The sequence below is a fragment of the Capra hircus genome, chromosome 11 (genome assembly GCF_001704415.2).
Source record: "Capra hircus breed San Clemente chromosome 11, ASM170441v1, whole genome shotgun sequence".
In the NCBI taxonomy this organism is placed as follows: domain Eukaryota; kingdom Metazoa; phylum Chordata; class Mammalia; order Artiodactyla; family Bovidae; genus Capra; species Capra hircus.
In genome coordinates, this window is record NC_030818.1 from 98,265,052 (window position 1) to 98,283,004 (window position 17,953).

Genomic DNA, 17,953 nt, shown 5'->3' on the forward strand with positions numbered 1-17,953 from the left:
CATGGAGGTCTCCCATCTGCTTTTCACACCCTGAGAAGCTCTGATGTGTATTTGCTGAAGAAAGCAGCCATCCATCTGGTGGGTTTCACACCCCTTGTGTGATCTCCTCTCTCTGAGGTCCTCCCCTAGGACAGAGGAGGAGACTGGTGACAGCTATATTCACACTCAGGGCTTCCCAGGTGGCGCTAATGGTGAAGAACCCACCTGCCAGTGCAGGAGACGTAAGAGATGCCGGCTCGATCCCTGTGTCGGGAAGATCCCCTGGAGGAGGGCATGGCAACCCACTCCAGTATTCTTGGCTGGAGAATCCCATGGACAGAGGAGCCTGGTGGGCTCCAAAGAGTCCAAAGGGTCGCAAATAGTTGGATACAACTGAAGCGATTTAGCACAAATGCACGTGTATTCACACTCATTCAGATGATCTTGGTTTTAGAGGGCAATTCTGAAATCAGCTTTAAGAAACTGCAAACATCTACTGTTGCTTTAATAATCTGCTGGCTTGCCATTTCACGTGGGAATGAAGAAGGACTAGGAAAGTGTGGCTTCCACGAGTAAGCTGAACATGTGCCCGTGGTTTGGCTCCCGCTGGTCAATTTGGGTTGGTTGAGAAATTTCTGATCACTTTAGGTGACTTAGGGTGTTTATATGGCCAGGCTTAATACCATATTCTCCCCACCACCACCACCCCATCCCTCCCCCACTTTATACTTGACATCTATGGAATCTGAAAGGAGAATCAGGCTCCTATAAGAGCAGAAAAAGACGAAAAATTATGCTGTGTTTCTATTCTGTCTGTTTCTCCAGCTCTTTAATTTACATTCTATATCTCAAAACCCTACTCTTAAAATCAGGTTAGTTTTGCACACCCCTGACTTTCTTTTAGAGAAAAGAAAAAGACATCTTTGTTCACAGGCATTGACCTTGAACTTGGGACCTCAGTGGAGACTGGCTTTTCACCAGGAGTAAATAAGCGTCCAAAAAACTATTTCCTCTGTGGGGCACTTCTCTTTCCCATAGTCACAGGAGTCCCCTTCAGGGAGTTTCGGCCAAAGCTAGATTTTCTGGTTTTACTTCCTAAAATGGAAATAGATTAGGGGATTTCACCTTTTTCATTACTATAGTTTTGTCGTCTTCAGTGCCAAAGGAGGCCAGTGCCTGGCTCCTCTTCGTCATCTAATTGGGGGCTGAGTCGAGGGTAGGAAGCTGTTTAACAGTCCTGCCTGACGTCCTAAGACCCCCTCTGCCATGGGACGGCATGGACAACACCTGCGATCTAAGCATTTAAAGTCTCCAGTTAACTCATTTCAGAGAAGGGTAAGTCACCTGCCACAGTGGTGCCTTTGAAACAGCAAATCAATACTACTAGCGTATAAAGAGATCCTTCAGTCTTGTTCCTGCACCATTCAAAAGGATATATAAAAAAATATGTACCCCATTGCATATTAAGTTGGCATCTAAAAATTTTTGTCCTAGGTTTGGTAGCTGTAGAGGATATAATTTCTGGCGTACTGTATATCTGGTTTCAGTGTTTTAGTTTGTGGGTTTCAGTTTTGGTCAAAACCTTAGAGTTTTTTGCAGATTCGACCCATTCATGTGTTACCCTCCACATAACTCATTAGCCAAGGCAGTTCTCATTTTCAAATCAAATCATTTTGGCTTTCAGTCAAATAAAATCTGGCTTCATTTTTTTTGGTTAAAAATGTTAGCAGTCATCCCTTTGACTACATCTCTTCCTAATGCTAATCATAATTCTAAGATAGATGGTTTGTAGGTAGCGAAACTGGTAAACAGCAGACGAGGGGCATTACCCTGGAGTCAGTCATGGGAGAGCGCTCTGCCCTGTTATAAGACTCCCTCAGGAACCTCCAATTGTCCTTCTCTGTGGTGTCCCAGGGGCCTCTATACCCAGGACAATTCATCAGGATACTTTAGAGTAGGTTCCCATTGGGAATCCATTCCATTAGAATTTGTTGTTTTCTCTGAAAAGTATAGGAGATCCTGAGACACACTTTTATCCCTAAGTCTGTTTTCTAGATTCTTGGAAGAGTGGGTTCCTTCTGCAGGTGATTACCCTCAGCTTAACCAGGCTCTGTTGATGTTTATAAATCTACAGTTGCAGGAGGGTTATACTCTCCAGTCCTGTCTCTGGATATCAGGGGTCCCCCAAGAAAGTTAAGTGAGGTGGAGTTGTGTTATAGTGACTGAAAGAAACTAATGATCGACCAGATATTGGTGATGCTGTCGTAGAAGGAGAGAGAGGAACTGCTTTAACCCACAAGGAAATCAAAGGTACTAGAAAGGTTGCTTTAAAGTCAAAATATTGGCAAAGAATGCAAATTGAATATGTTTTCATTGATTGCTGTCTCAGGTGCTGGTCAAAGGAAATTTCAGGATAAATAGGCCTGGTCTCTTCCTTGCCTCGTTATTATTTCTTTTCTTTTGCTGACTTTGGGGTAATTTGTTTTTTTCTGGTAAGCAGAAACAGCTCATGGATTTAAGACCTCTCTTTTTGGGATGTAGGCATTCTCTTCTGAGTCCTGCTCTGGCTACATCCCACAAGTTTTGCTGTGTGGTGGTTTCATACCATTCAAAATACTTTTTCATTTCTCCTTTGGTTTCTTCTTTGGCACATACGATTATTTCATTTCTGAAACACATAAGTTGCATTTCATTTCTGTTTCCCTGGTGGCTCTGTGGTAAAGAATCCACCTGCCAAAGCAGGAAACACAGGCTCAATCCCCGGGTCAGGAAGATCCCCTGGAGAAGGAAAGGGCAACCAACTCCAGTATTCTTGCCTGGGAAATCCCATGGACAGAGGAGCCTGGTGGGCTACAGTCCATGGGGTCACAAGAGTCAGACATGGCGACTAAACAACAACAAATTTCATTTCTAAATATTTAAATATTTCCCAGTTATCTTTCTATCATTGATTTCTAACTTAATTCCACTGTGGTCAAAAATACATTTTGTACAGGTTGAATCCACTTGTGTTTAATTTAATGAGTCTTGTTTTATGAACCAGCGTATGTTCTGTGTGTACTTGAGAAGAATGTGCATTCTAGTCTTGTCCACTGGAGCGTTTTATGAAGGCCAGTTAGGTCAGGTCGGTAGATAAGCTGTGGTGGTGTTCAGGTCTTCTGAGTGCTCACTGATTTTCTGTCTACTTGCTCCACCGTTTACTGAGACAAGGGTGTTAAGACCTGACTGTAATCGTGGATTTGACTCTCTTTTCCTTGCAGTTCTGTTGGGTTTTTACTTTCTGTCTTTTGAAGCTCTGTAATGTGGTCCTAAAACATTTAGGACTGTTATGTCTATTCTTTTACTTTTAACCTATGTGTATCTTTATACTTAAAGTGTGTTTCTTATAGGCAACATCCAGCTAGATCTGGCTCTTTTGACCAGCCTGACAATCTCTGCCTTGGCACCGAGATGTTTAAACCGTTTACGTCTACTATTGTTACTGATACGGTTGAGTATAAATCGGCCATCTCGCTGTTTGTTTTCTATTTGCACCACGTGTTCTATGTTCCTTTCTCTTTCTGCCTTCTTTTGGGTCGAAGAGTATTTATAATTTCACTTTATCTCTTTTGTTAGCTTACTAGTTATAACTTTCTGTCTCTCTCCCCCTCCCCCACCTCTCTCTCTTCAGTGGTAGCTTTTGGAATTATAGTATACATCTTTAACTTATCACAGCCTACCTCAACTGATATTATACCCCTTCATAAGCAGTTTAAGATTCTCTTTTACATTTTATTTATTTGTTTGGCTGTCTTGGATCTTTGTTACTGGGCGCGGGCTTCCTCTGGTTGAGGTCCGCTGGGGGCTGCCCTCTAGCGGTGCACGGGCCTCTCGCCGCCGCGGCTTCTCGTTGCCGAGCACAGGCTCTAGGAGCGCGGGCTTGGGTGGCTGCAGTGTGGGCTCAGCCGTTGCGGCGCTCTGGCTCTAGGGCACAGGCTCAGTCGTTGCAGCAGCACCCGGGCTTAGTTGCTCCTCTGCACGTGAGGCTTCCCGCCTAGCTCGGTCGGTAAAGAATCCGCCTGCAACGCTGGAGACGTGGGTTCGATTCCTGGGTCAGGAAGATCCCCTGGAGAAGGAAATGGCAACCCACTCCAGTATTCTTGCTTGGAAAATCCCATGGACAGAGGAGCCTGGCGGGCTACAGTCCATAGGTCGCAAGAGTTGGACACGACTTAGCGCTATCTTTGTTTCTTTCAGCATGTGGAATCTTCCCAGACCAGGGAGCAAACCTGTGTCCCCTGCATTGGCAGGAGGATTCTTATCCACTGTACCACCACCAGGGAAGTCCTAGTTTAAGAATATTAAACATAGGCTTTCGTTTCTTTCTTCCCAGCCTTTGTGCAATGGTTCTCATACATTTTTACTTCTACGTATGTTATAAGCCACGCAGGCTGCCTCTGTGGCTTGTCTTTTTACGGGCTTCCCAGGTGATGCTAGTGGTAAAGAACCTGCCTACCAGTTGGGGAGACACAGGGACGTGGATTTGATCCCTGGGTCTGAAAGGTCCCCTGAAGGAGGGCATGGCAACCCGCTCCAGTATTCATGCCTGGAGAATCCCATGGACAGAGGAGCCTGGTGGGCTACAGTCCAAAGAGTCACAAATAGTTGGACACGACTAAAATGAAGGATGTGTGTTATATACCCACAATACATTGTTTTATTTTTGCTTTAAATTGTCACTTATATTTGAAAGAGATTTAAACAATAAGAAGAATTTCTTTCTACCCACACAATTACCATTTCTAGTCCTTTTCATTCTTTTCATTCCATCCTTCATCTGGTATCGTTTTCCTTCTATCTGAAGGACTTCTTTAACATTTCTTGTAATACAGTTCTGCTGTCAGTAAATTCTTCAAGTTTTCGTATGTCTGGGAAAGTGTTTTGCCTTCCTTTTGGATGGTATTTTTCTAGGTATAAAATTCTGGGTTAATAGTTTCTGATGGAAATCCCTTGTCATTCTTGTTTTTGTTCTGTAAGTAATGGGTGTTTTTCTCAAGGTGCTTTTTAGATTTTCCTCTTTATCACTGGTTTTCAGAAATAATTGTGATGTGCCTGACTAATTTTGTTTTGTTTTGACGTTCCTTATGCTTGAGGTTTATTGAGCTCTTGGGTCTGTAGGTTTTAATAAATTTGGATAAAACCCGGCCATTATTTATTTAAATATCTTTTCTATTCCCACCTCCATGAATTTCAGATGGGTGGATATTAGTCTATTAGCAGTTCTCCCACAGGTCACTAATGCATTTCTCTCTCTCTCTCTTTATTTATGGCTTTATTTTTTCTATGTGTGTTTCCTTTTGGAAAGTTTCTACTGCTGTGTCTTCAAGTTCCTTAATCTTTTCTTCTGCATTGGCCCATCTGCTGTTAAAACCATCCAGGTGTGTTTTTCATCTCAGACATTGTAATTTTCATCTAGAGCATCTGTAGTGTCTCTGTTTAACGTGCTGTATCTTTCTTGAGCATGTGGAATACAGTTATGACTTGTAATATCCTTCTGTCTTTATTCTATCATACCTGTCCCTTCCGGGTCAGTTTCAATGGATTGATTTCTCATTGTGGGACATCTTCTCTTGCTTCTTTGCATTGCCGTTAATTTTTTTAATGGGATTTTTATCTTGGATATTTTTGTATTCCTGTTAATATTCTTAAGCTTTATTCCGGGGTGCAGTTATTTAGAAACAGTTCGACTCTCTTGGGCCAGCTTTTTATAGCTTTGTTAGATCAACAAGAACAGCATTTAGTCTAGGGCCAGTTTTGCCCCTGCTATGGAGGCAAACCCTTCTGAGTACCCTTCCTGAACTTACCTATGCTGTGAGGTTTTCCACTCCAGCTGGTGGGAACAGGAACTATTCCTAGCTCTGTGATGCCTGTGGCCAGTTCTTTCCCCACTCACAGGCAGTTTCCTCATACTCACATGCTCTGACTCTCAGGGGCCCTCAGCAGAGCTCCAGACCTCACTCTGTCTGCAGCTCTGTCTTCTCTGGTTCTCTGCGCTGCAAACTCCAGCTGTCCTGGCCTCCCAGCTCCTGCTCTTCAGTGTGGGGAGACTGCTGGGCTCTGCTGGGTGTCCACTCTCTGCACGATAGCCTGGAAACTCTAGGCAGGAAACCTGGGCAATTGCAGGTCTCATTTGTTTAGAAATCTAAGGCATCCTGTCCTTTGTTGCCCAATGTCTTGAAAACCATCGTCTCACATTTTGTCTGTACGTTTAGTTGTTATAGTCGGGAATGTGAATTGGTTCCTATTACTCCATTTTGGCTAGAACCTGCCCTGAGTTCATAGCTTAGTTCTGTGGTACAGAGGAGTCCATTAAAGGAAAAACCAGTTACTTACTCAATAAGGGATTTCTCTTTTATTTGTAGATGAGGGCCCAAAAGATCACTGGCTGCCCCAATTCACCAGATTTTCAGTGCCTTAAAAAAAAAAAAAAGGATTAATTTTTAGTAGTGGATCTTTATTTAGGGATTTTTACCCTAGACTGGCCCTTCTTTTGTAGTAAAACTATTGTAGTAAAACTATTCTATGAACTCAAAGTCATTTTCTAGATTAAAATAGCTAATTATATACTGTTCTAAGAGCTTTCATGTATTATTTAATTTAGTCTTCAACCAACTCCATGAAGTACAGTCCTGTTACTGTCCCCATTTTGCTCATGAGGCTGTTAAAACACAGAGGGGTAAAGTAACTTGACCCAGATCACATAGCCAATAAGTGATAGCCAGGATTGAACCTGGGGTCTGGCTCCAAAGACTAGACATTTAATCAACACACAAAACTCCTTCTAGGTAAAACTGTTCTGTGTATCCAGCGAGAGGGCAACTGGGCTCCTTAGCTCTCAAACAAGCATGGCAGTCTTGCTTTCGCGTCTCGTGTTTTCTTTTTAAATAACGGCTGTGTGTATGCACACATGCGTGCCTGGTCATACATGCTCATGATCTGCTTTCACAAGATATAAGAGGATACTCAGTGAAAATAAATCTCCCGTCTACCTTTCTCCCCTCAAACTCCCAAGTCCCCTCCCTCCCCACCCCAGACCATCTCTTTGGTTTTAGTATGTCCTTCCAGGGAGATTCCTCATGTATACAAGCATAGAAGCAAACAGCGGCGTACTGTCCCCTTCCTTCTGCACGTTGCTTTTTTCATCTAACAAGATATTTTCAAGTCGTCCCATAATCGTAGATGTAGTACTGCCTTACTCTTTTTTTTTTTTTTTTGGTTTGATGTAGACCATTTTTAAAGTCTTTATTGAATCTGTTACAATATTGCTTCTGTTTTATGTTTTGGCTGTGAGGCCTGTGAGATCCTAGCCCAGGGATCGAACTCACACCCTCTGCACTGGAAGGTGACGTCCTAACCACTGGACCACCAGGGAAGTCCCTGCCGTACTCTTTTTGACAGCTGCCTAGGGCTCCATTGTGTGGAGGTGCATTAATTTAGACCTGCTCCCCTTTTAAAGAACTTTAAAATGTTTCCATTTGTGCTCAGTCATTCAGTTGTGTAGGACTCTTTGTGACCCCATGGACCATAGGCTGCCGGGCTCCTCTGTCCATGGCATTATCCAGGCAAGAATACTGGAGTGGATTGCCATTTCCTTCTCCAGGGGACCTTTCCGACCCAGGGATTGAACCTGCATTCTCCTGTGTCTAACCTGTGCTATTGTAAATCAGGTTGCAAAAAATATCCTTATATTTTATCACATGTATGCATCCCATATATGTTAACATATGTATATGTGATTTCCCACATGTGCAAACATATCTGCAGGTTAATTCACTGAAAGTAGAGTTGCTGTCAGAGCGTTTGTGCTTTTGATATGCTGGTGAAGCGAAGTCGCTCAGTCGTGTCCGACTCTTTACGACCCCATGGACTGTAGCCCGCCAGGCTCTTCTGTCCATGGGATTTTCTAGGCAATAGTACTGGAGTGGATTGCCATTTCCTTCTCCAGGGGATCTTCCCAACCCAGGGATCGAACCCAGGTCTCCCACATTGTAGACAGACGCTTAACCGTCTGAGCCACCAGGGAAGTTTGATATGCTGGTCAGTCAGTTAGTTCAGTCGCTCAGTTGTGTCCAACTCTTTGTGACCCCATGACTCGCAGCACGCCAGGCCTCCCTGTCCATCACCAACTCCCGGAGTTCACTCAGACTCACGTCCATTGAGTCAGTAATGCCATCCAGCCATCTCATCCTCTGTCGTCCCCTTCTCCTCCTGCCCCCAATCCCTCCCAGCATCAGAGTCTTTTCCAAAGAGTCAACTCTTCACATGAGGTGGCCAAAGTATTGGAGTTTCAGCTTTAGCATCAGTCCTTCCAATGAATATTCAGGATTGATTTCCTTTAGGATTGACTAGTTGGATTCCCTGCAGTCCAAGGGACTCTCAAGAGTCTTCTCCAATGCCACAGTTCAAAAACATCAATTCTTCGGCGCTCAGCCTTCACAGTCCAACTCTTACATCCATACATGACCACTGGAAAAACCATAGCCTTGACTAGACGGACCTTAGTCGGCAAAGTAATGTCTCTGCTTTTGAATATGCTGTCTAGGTTGGTCATAACTTTTCTTCCAAGGAGTAAGCGTCTTTTAATTTCATGGCTGCAGTCACCATCTGCAGTGACTAAATTGTCCTCCAGTGAGACTGCACTGGTTCACACTCTTATAACAGCACATCAGGATATATGTTTTCCCAACACAGTCTTTTAAACTTTTTCCATGCTGTGTTTATTTTTAAAATAATGGTTATGAACACCCTATCAGAGAGTTGCCTTTTCAAGAGATGGCGTGACACTGCAGTTTGTCTTAGTAAATGAAGAAACAAATGACGAAAGATTAATTCCCTTTTATTCATGATCGTTTACTCAGTTGAGTCCACAGCCTTCACCTATGCCTGGTCCTGGGTACGAGGGCTAGAAAGATCTGTGACTTGATCCCTGTAGAGGGAGCCGCAGAGGAGAAACAACCGTGATAGGGGGCGCGCCGTTTGTGTTCCGCACAATTGCAGAGAATGGGATAACTGAACAGGGGAAGGGTTGCCGGATGTCTTAGGAAGCGTTGCCAGGATCTCTTGATCGTGTTAAACCTGAGGGGGAGTGTCATCCCGGAAGCAGCCAGTTGGAGAGGAGGAAGCCGGGCTCCTCCATGTGGATTCCGGGACGCTGGAAGCCCCTCTGGAGGTTGCCGCGGGCACCTCCCTGCAGAACTGCCGGCCGCATGCGGGAAATCGGCGGGCTGTGATTGGAGGGACGTTGCTGGTGGGGATAATGAACCCGGTAGTGTCGGCAGAGGCGATTGGCCGCGCCCTGCTGCAGTGAGAATGCAGGCTTGGATGCTCGGGTGCTCACCGCCGGTGTGATGCTGCTCTTTAGTTCAGAGAGGACAAGCTGAATGATCCGGAGCTAGAAGAAGTTGGTTTCTGCCTTGGGAGAGGTCTGTCGGGCCATCCGCCTTTTCTTTCTTTCTTTCTTTTTTTGCCAAAAAACCAAACCTTTGATCACAATCCACCTGCAAAAGTGAATTTTTATTGGAAGAAGCTCCAGCGGCTCTCTCGTAGCCAGCAACCCCCCGACGGGGCTCTCAGAGTGAGCTGCTTCGCAGGCAAGGCACGACAGCAGTGAGAAGGCAGGAAGCAGCCACGGCAGGCAGAGCTGCCAGCCCTCCCAACTTATCAGGCTAGTCATCCAAGTAGCTGTGTAGCCAGAGACCTTCGGTGTTGTGGTCACAGCCCTCAAAAGTGAGCGGTCACTGGCGGCAACGTGGGGAGCAAGCCGGAATGTTTCAGATGCTGTGGCATTTTCTGTCTAGCTTTTTCCCCAGGGCCGGGTGCCAAGGCTCCAGAGAGGGCAGCGGGAATGAAGCCAGAGGCTCCCCGGCCCCGGCTCGGAGAGACCAGATGCCAAGCTTTTTGGGGAAGCAGGACGGAAGGGCTGAGGCCACGGAAAAGAGACCCACCATCTTGCTGGTGGTCGGACCTGCAGAGCAATTTCCTAAGGTAATGGCAATGTCGAGAGGACCTCCTAGGTGAGGGGCTGGCCTGGAGAAAGCTGGAAAGTGGGGGAGGAAGAGAAAACTTATGAATGGATTCATTTGGTACCAGGGGCCTGGGGAGAAGTGTTAGGCAATAAAGAAGCCCAACTTTAGTCCAGTTTCCCTGTGGCTGCTGCACCGGCTTGATTACCTTACGTGACCACTTCAGAGGCCATTTGAAGAAGGAAGGTGGAATGCAATGGGAGATATACCCTAGGATGTGTCACTGTGGCCCCAGAAAGCCATTTGAAAGGAAGGGACAGTTACAGTGTGTCTTAGGTATTAGCATTTTAAACAGCTCAGGGAGGATGAACCTCAAGCGGGCCACAGAGCAAACGTTTGAAGGTGAACCCAGGTGCTGGGAACTAGGGAGGACCAGCCTGTCCTGCATCCCGAAGGTCAGACCCTCTGCCTTGGTGGGCAGAGGACCCGTCTTACTTTTCCATTGGGGAGGAGGGGAGCAGGGGGGCAGAATTGAGGCTGGAGGCTCAAGGCACAGAGGCCGGTAGTCCTCTGGAGTCCTAAGGTCTGCTGAGTGCGGGGGTCTTCCATCCATCTCATGCCGTGAGTATGGGTTATGTCATCTGATCCCCTCAAAAGCCAGAGTAAGTGGTAGCATCCCCATTTCACAGATGAGGAAACTGAGGTGGAGAAAGGTTAAGTAACTTGCCCAGGATTAAACAATAAAGGAAGGGCAGAGGTGAGATTTCACTCTAGTCTACCTGGAACTTTGCCCTCTACTGCCTTGCCTTCCCTTAAGAAAGCCACGGGGACTACTCCTGTTCTGTTCAGGATTAGAACCAAAAGGCTGCTTGGCTGTGATTTCTCCCGCCTGAGGTAGCAATGCCGGGTCCACCTCCTGAGCCTTGAATTTTTTCTCCTTTCTCAAGGTAAAAATCAACTGGAGAAAGGAAGGAGAGTCTGCCCTATGCGTGGCACACTGTAGAGTCCAGAAAAGGTTCTGCCGGGTTGAATTGCTGCATTTATGAAACAGATGTTCACGTTTTCTTTGCTCAGTGGGAGGGACCTTTTTTTTTTTTTTTTTAAATTTATTTCTTTGCCTGCCCTGGAGCTTAGTTGCGGCATGGAGGATCTTCAGTTGAGGTATGTGGGGTCTAGTTCCCTGACCAGGGATCGAACCCAGGCCTCCCACATTGGGAATGCGAAGTCTTAGCCACTGGACCACCAGGGAAGTCCTGGGAGGGACTTTTGATGACGCGACTTTTGCCGTAGTTGCAGGTTAAGCAATGAGAAAAATCTTTAGTCTGTGCTCAACCACTGGCAGCAGGGGTCTGAGTGTCTGGACTGTGCCTGAGGCATGACAGGTGTCGCTCTCTACCTTTCAGTCATTTTAGAGGCACTTGGAAATGGCTGCAGGGTTATCTGTTGGAAGGAACTTTTATCTCCAGACCTGCTTGCCTACAGTCAAGGGATTATGGGATTGGCCGGCTCCCTTTTAAATTCACCCACTTTTTACTTTAATAATTAACTGCTCCATTTCCCAGACTCATACTGACTGGCACCCCTTGCCAGCCCTCCCCCCTCCGCCTGGGCTGGCTGGCATTAGAACTCTGTTCTGAACAGCTTCTTTCCTGACCTACAGAATTGGGAGCAAGGCGGGCTGGAATGTAAGACCCATCCCTCTCACTAGCACTTCTCCCCAAAAGGGACATGAATCAGCTGGCTGGGGCTCGGGGGAGCCCCAAGAGGGAGGTGGATCAGCCGGTTTGGTTTGAAGCAAGCAGGAAAGCACACCTGGGCAGTGTGGACCCTTTAAAGGCAGATAACTAAGAACTGGAGTAGCGGTTCAGCAGTGTGTCCTTTTCCAGCGCAGCTGCTCTTGAAGGTAGAGGGTTGAGGGTTGTGATCTTTGGCCGATGGGGCCTAGCTCGCTGTTTCTCTGTCATTCTCTCAGCCAGAGGCTGCTGCAACTACATGGAAACTGGTGGAGACATTCACTTTGGTTCTCAGGCTTCTCAGTTTCCCAGCATTGCTACTCTGTTTAATTCTCACTTCCCTCTTTTAAATATGTCTGCTAGTGAGTCAGGTTCCTGCAAGTTTTTATTCTAGGAACTGTTCTAGTTTCCACCGTTTATCTTTGTCTTCCAGTTGATCTGCAGTTGGAGAAGAAAGCCTTTAGTCTGGAGTGGGAGGTACCCCAAGCTGCATTCAAGCTTTCAGATCCTGAGGGGCCGTCTCCTCAGAAGCTCAGAGAATTTTTGCTCATTGTGTGTCTAATTGCTAAGTGCAGACAGGTTTCATTGGAAACCAGCTCCATGGGCTGTCATGGCAACCCGATCGTCAAACGACACTGCAACCGCAGCAGCAAATGAGGCTCTGAGAGCCTTACGGGTGGGCGGGGCTAGAGTAGCCGGATACTGGCAAGGCTCCTTCGCATATTAATATTTGGGGCTTGGTCTGAGTCATCAGAGGGGGGCGGCGGAAATGCTTTATGAGCTAATGCCACACTCCCAAAGGTACTCTACTTGCCCTGTTCTTACTCATGGTATTACAGCTCTTGTGGGAAGCACCTGTTTCTCTGGTATGAAACAGTAGTAGAACAAGGAAAGCCTGTGGGGTCGGCGCATTGGCAGGTCTGAAGGTGAGAAGATGCTCGTGAGAGGAAGTGCAGATTAAGGGAAATGAAATAGCACTGAATTCTCAGGGGGCGGGAGTGACTGTTGTCATTTCCCAGGACCAGTTGTTAGAGGAATGGACTTTGGAAGAAAGGAGACAAACATGGATCTGGGTCACAAAATTAGAGCAGGTAAAGAGAGCATAGAAGGCAGGAGGGGGAGAGTGCATTACACTCAGGGGTTCAGAAATGCCTGGGGCTGGTGTCAAACATCCTACTTTATGAACCCCTTTTTTTGGCCAGGCCACCTGACATGTGGGTTTCCATGGTGGCTCAGATGGTAAAGAATCTGCCTGAAATGCGGGAGACCTGTGTTCAATCCCTGGGCTGGGAAGATTCCCCTGGAGAACTGAATGGCAACCCACTCCAGGGTTCTTGCCTGGAGAATCCCAGGGACAAAGGACAAAACTGCAGGCTGCAGTCCATGGGGTTACAAAGAATCGGACACAACTGAGCGACTACACTTTCACTCTCACGTGATGTGTGGGATCTTAGCACCCCAACCCGGGATTGAACCCGTGCCCCCCGCAGTGGAAGCAGAGTCCTAACCACCAAACCGCCAGGCAGATCCCGAGCCCTGCTTTATTCTTCTTCCTTATTTGTATTTCCCACGTGTGTGTTTAGCACTGTAACAGGTAGAGTTTCTTGTGGCTTTTTTTTTCTTAGCTAAGGCTAAAATTGCTCCCCCATACCTGCCACCTCCCGTGTGAGGTCCTGCTCATTGTAATGCTCAGGGTCAGGCTGAGGAAGTGTTCTTTCGAAACTGAATTCTAAAATCTCTTAATGGCAGTGTCAGGCTTGGGTGCTGATTTACGTGGCTGTTGTAACAAGAGCCGGGCCCCGGGTGAGCCTCAGCCCCGCTGCCAGCTGGCTCTGGGGCCTGAGCAAACCAGGTGGCCTCTCCTGGTCTGATTCTTCTTCTCAGAGATTAAGAGGTCACCCCAGGGCCCCTCTGGGGCCCAGTGTCTGTCATTCCAGGGAAAGAACATTTGCCTTGGAACTCCAGGTGCCTGGAGGTCTCAACTAGGAAGGTGCCATTTCTGTGTGACAGAAGAACTCTGCATGACCTGTGCAACTCGGGGGGTGGATGGTTTAAATAAATAAGCAAACGCCAGTGTACGTTTGTCCAGTGAAGACATTCTGTTGGACATGAACACGGTTGCAAAACAGAAATACGTTGGAGCTCTTTTTGAAGAATAACATTGGAATAGAATTAATAAAAGCGTTGTTAAGATCCCATCTTGACAAGCACAGGTAGAACTTTTCAGAGAACATTTCTGACCCAGGTGGTACCATTGGTCTGTAGAATGATGAGCCCTGTTATGATCAGGAAGATTCCATCCTGTTTATTGTAGAAGATAGTTGCCCTTGTTTGATAATGCTTTTTAAATTTATTTTTTAAATTATGAAAATATGATAACGCATTTATAGGAGATTTGGAAAATATACAACAAGTTACATATAGATCATTTCTTTTATGTTAAATATTGATTTCATTTTCATATGACTTTGTTTTCAAATCTCTTTTCAGGTGTGTAAATATGTCATAAAACTCAGTGGTAACAAAAAAAAAAGAAAAAAAAAACGCCCTCGATGGTACAGTTATGTTTACCACCATTATTTGAAAAACATAGTTTAGTAGAAAATGAACATCTCCAATTTAACAACTTATTCATTCAGTCAAAATATTTGCCATTTTGTATTGGAAGAATTATAGTCATCATTGAAATGAAACACTTCAACAGATCTGTGTAATTTGTTTTCATTTCAGAAGCACACATGAATAGTTTTAAAAAGGAAGATCAGCAGTTAAAGTTCAGCTCTTTTTTTTATAAATGTGAACTTCCTTTAACATAAAAGTAATAATACAGTATCTTGTTGAGGTAGACAAAATGCCCTGAGGACTCTTTATTTGCAGACACTTGGGAAACCAAACCTAAGGTCTTCATTGAGAATGGTCATGTTTGTTCCTTGGGGTCTTAGAGCCCTGCCAAGTATGATTCATTCATTCAGAAACTGCTTCTATCAGGCACCTTCCGTGATCAAGGCAAGGGCTCATTCCAGACAAGGAGGTATAATAGCCCTGCCTTCGGGGACCCCAACAGTAGAGATAAAATGTATGTTAAAATAGCTCTAAGGCAGAACATTCTGGGTTGGGTGGGTTAACAGACAACTGAGTGACTTGGATTTAGGTGGAGGCTGAGGCGGCATTTGCCCAAATAATCCTGAGCTGCCTCTGAGTACATCATTGGATCCACCCAAGTGAATGGATAAAACAGCCCAAGGCCTGTTTTTACAGATTTACCCTGAGATCTCTTTAGAAGGGCTGAAACATGGGGTCAGCCAAAAAGTTCTTTCGGGTTTTTCTGTAGCCTCTCACGGGAAAGCCAAATGAACTTCTTGGCCAATCCCGTAATATAAGTTACTAAAATCTGTTTTATACTGATGTACATAAGCATCAGCATCTTGTTTTCAGAACCTTTTTCAAGTTCTTAACAAAAAGATTTTTAGTGAATTTAAGAAGTTCCTTTCACTTCTGTGGATCAACAAATGATAAAAATCCATTTTTAACCCATCCTGGTAGTGAGGGTTTGTCTGTATTAGGAAGTAGCACGCTGTAGATGGAACAAGGCGAGACGGATTCCTTTTTCATCTCTGTGACGTGGGCTCTTCCTCTGCAGCGCGAATCTGACAACTTCAGTGCGAAGGGATGAGGTGGAGGTGGTGGGGTGGCCCTTAAATAAAAATCAGATCTTGACTCTCCAGGACCTGAGATTTTTTTTTTTTCCCTCATCCTCACCTCATTGTTCTAGGGCAGTGTTGTTCAGAAGAACTTTCTGTGGTGATGGAAATGTTCGGTGAATCCATGTGACTGTCAAGCCATGCGACCCATGCAGAAGGAAGTGAATTTTTCATTTCATTTTGATTTATTTAAAATTGAGGATTTCCTTGGTGGTCCAGTGGTTAAGACTCCCTGCATTGGAGACAAGGGTTCCATCCCTGATTGGGGAACTTAAGATCCCCACATGTTGTGGTGCAACCAGAAATAAATTAGTGAAAATAAAATTGAAAAACTTCTGTGTTGAGCAGCACGGTTCTAAGCTGAAAAGCTCCAATCCACTGAACTTTGGAGTGTTCTGAGTGAACGTGGACTCTGAAGACTACTTCCATGGGTCCTGAGTGAGGCTCAGGCTGACCCTAGATTGGTGCTGCTAAGGAGTCCCCCCCAGCACAATGACCTTAGCCCAGGGTGTCCTCTTCCTGCCCCCCTCACCACGTCAGCCTCTCCACACTTGGCGGGGTCTCCAGGCAAAACCCGCAGAAGGGGTGCTCATGTGCAAGGTGGCCTGGGAAAGAAAGGTCCCTGGAGCCAGCCAGGTCAGGAGCAGCTCCGGGACAGATGAATGAGCCCCCCTACAATCCCATGGGACCCCTCCCAGCATCTCCCCACCACCCCTGACTTTCTGCCCTCACAGCTAAACTGGACCCATTCAGTGAGCCCTGATTTGATCTCTGCCTCCACTAATTTTTCTGCTGGAAATGATTTACTAAAGGGAGAAACTACGGTATTGTGTGACGCGTTTGGGGACCTTGTGGAAAAAAACAGGCCAAAGGCAGTTTGTTTGTTTGGAGGGGTTGGCAGCTGGTGGGTGAAGGTTTGTTTGGGGGGCAGGGCCGAATGCGCTGCCTGACTCGGAAGGGTTAATCAGGGAGCTGGTGACGTCAGTCCTGATCTTTATCCCCTGGCACTGGGGCAGTGCCCGCCTCCTCACGGGGCTGTGTGCTCATTGGCTGTTGGCTGGAAGTACAGTGAGCAGACTTTTTTTTTTCAATTAAGCCAAAGGGCAGGGCTGAGGCAGCCAATGACAGCTGCGCCCCAGCATATCTTGTGCAAGTGTGCCGGGGCCAGGCAGCATTCCCGGCGTCCACGCTGCCTGAAGCAGCTCCCGCCAGCATGCTCTGCCTGTGCTTGTATGTGCCCCTCATCGGGGAGGCCCAGACCGAGTTCCAGTACTTCGAGTCCAAGGGGCTTCCCGCCGAGCTGAAGTCCATCTTCAAACTCAGCGTCTTTATCCCCTCCCAGGAGTTCTCCACCTACCGCCAGTGGAAGCAGGTCTGTACCGGGACGCAGAAGGCAGGCAGGCGGGCACTTCATCACCGTTGACTCAGTGAAGGCCCGAGCTGGTAGAGGGTCCCATGCCTCCAGCTCGCTTGATTTCCAGCCATGCCAGTTTTTCCCCAGCAGGCGCATGGCTGTAGCCGGCTACAGGGCTGCGTCACGGGAGAGACTGGCTCTCATGTGACTTCCAAGGGAGGCTGGAATTATAGGGGAGGCACTTGTGGATGAGGGAAAGGAATTTTCTTGCGGAGAGTGGGTGCGGGGCAGTGCAGGGCCAGAAAGTGGGGGCGTGGTCTGGCTGCTGCGGGGGTCTTTCTCTGAGCTGGGGGGAGGGGAGAGGTCCCTCATTGGAGGCACAGGAGTTGGAACTGTGGCTGCAGAGGCTAGAGGTGACCGGACTGTGCTCTGGGTGAAACAGACCAATGGGCAGGGGTGAGGGGACCTTCCTAGGGGGTCTCTTTGGAGCCAGAGGCAGCAGAGATCATTACCATTTTAAATACGGGGAAACAGGTACAGCGTCTGAGAGGGTCGCCTCCTCCTACAGGGACACCCCAGCTTCGCCAGTCAGCAGACCCCTCGCTGTCCCCTGGTTCTCGAGGTGGCAGTGGCGGTCAGAGTGTGCGCAGGGGGTGATGATGTGCTTATCCTAGGAAGGAGAGCGGACTAGGGTAGAAGCGAGGGTTTAGACTGTTTTGGAACCACCCGCATGAGCATGTTCTTGGGTTGTCTGTACCCCGGCACCCACCCCAACAAGTCACATGGATCACACTGGTGCCAGAGCAACGCAGATCCCAGCGAGCTTCGTTCCTCGTGTTCGCCTCCTCCCTAAATGACTTGCAGGTTCTACTTCCACTCCTCTCATAAAGCTAGGATGATTACCTGTATGTCATCTGTGTCATTCTTGGTGGAGAGCAGAAATGCCTGCAGGAAGTTAACCCGAGTCCACAGAGTTGATAGAACATGTACCAGCGTCTGTCTCACATTCCAGTCACACCCCCGAGCTGGTCTTTGGATCCTGTTAAGTGACACAGTATCTGGAGAGGACCAGCTAGCCAATGATCCATCAATTTCCAAATCCACCGGCTCAGAAGACTTGGAAACCCACAATGGTTTGTGGATAGAGGATGTTATTTCTCGCTGAGAGAATTGGGCAACGCAAGG

The 17,953-nt window shown here is 46.8% G+C and overlaps 1 protein-coding gene across 6 annotated transcripts in view; it reads left to right on the forward strand.

Moving 5' to 3' along the window:
• SLC25A25 (solute carrier family 25 member 25) overlaps positions 1-17,953 on the forward strand; it is a 33,546-nt gene that overhangs the window by 6,603 nt on the left and 8,990 nt on the right. The window contains exon 1 of one of the 6 annotated variants that reach the window (XM_018055841.1): positions 9,360-10,002. The exons of 2 other annotated variants lie outside the window; for them this stretch is intronic. In XM_018055841.1, coding sequence (XP_017911330.1) covers positions 9,784-10,002 — 219 coding nt within the window. In that variant the 5' untranslated portion in view covers positions 9,360-9,783. Of the gene's footprint in view, positions 1-9,359; positions 10,003-15,697; positions 16,787-17,953 lie in introns of those variants that run through there. 3 more of the 6 variants (XM_018055843.1, XM_018055844.1, XM_018055845.1) reach the window with 3 other exon arrangements.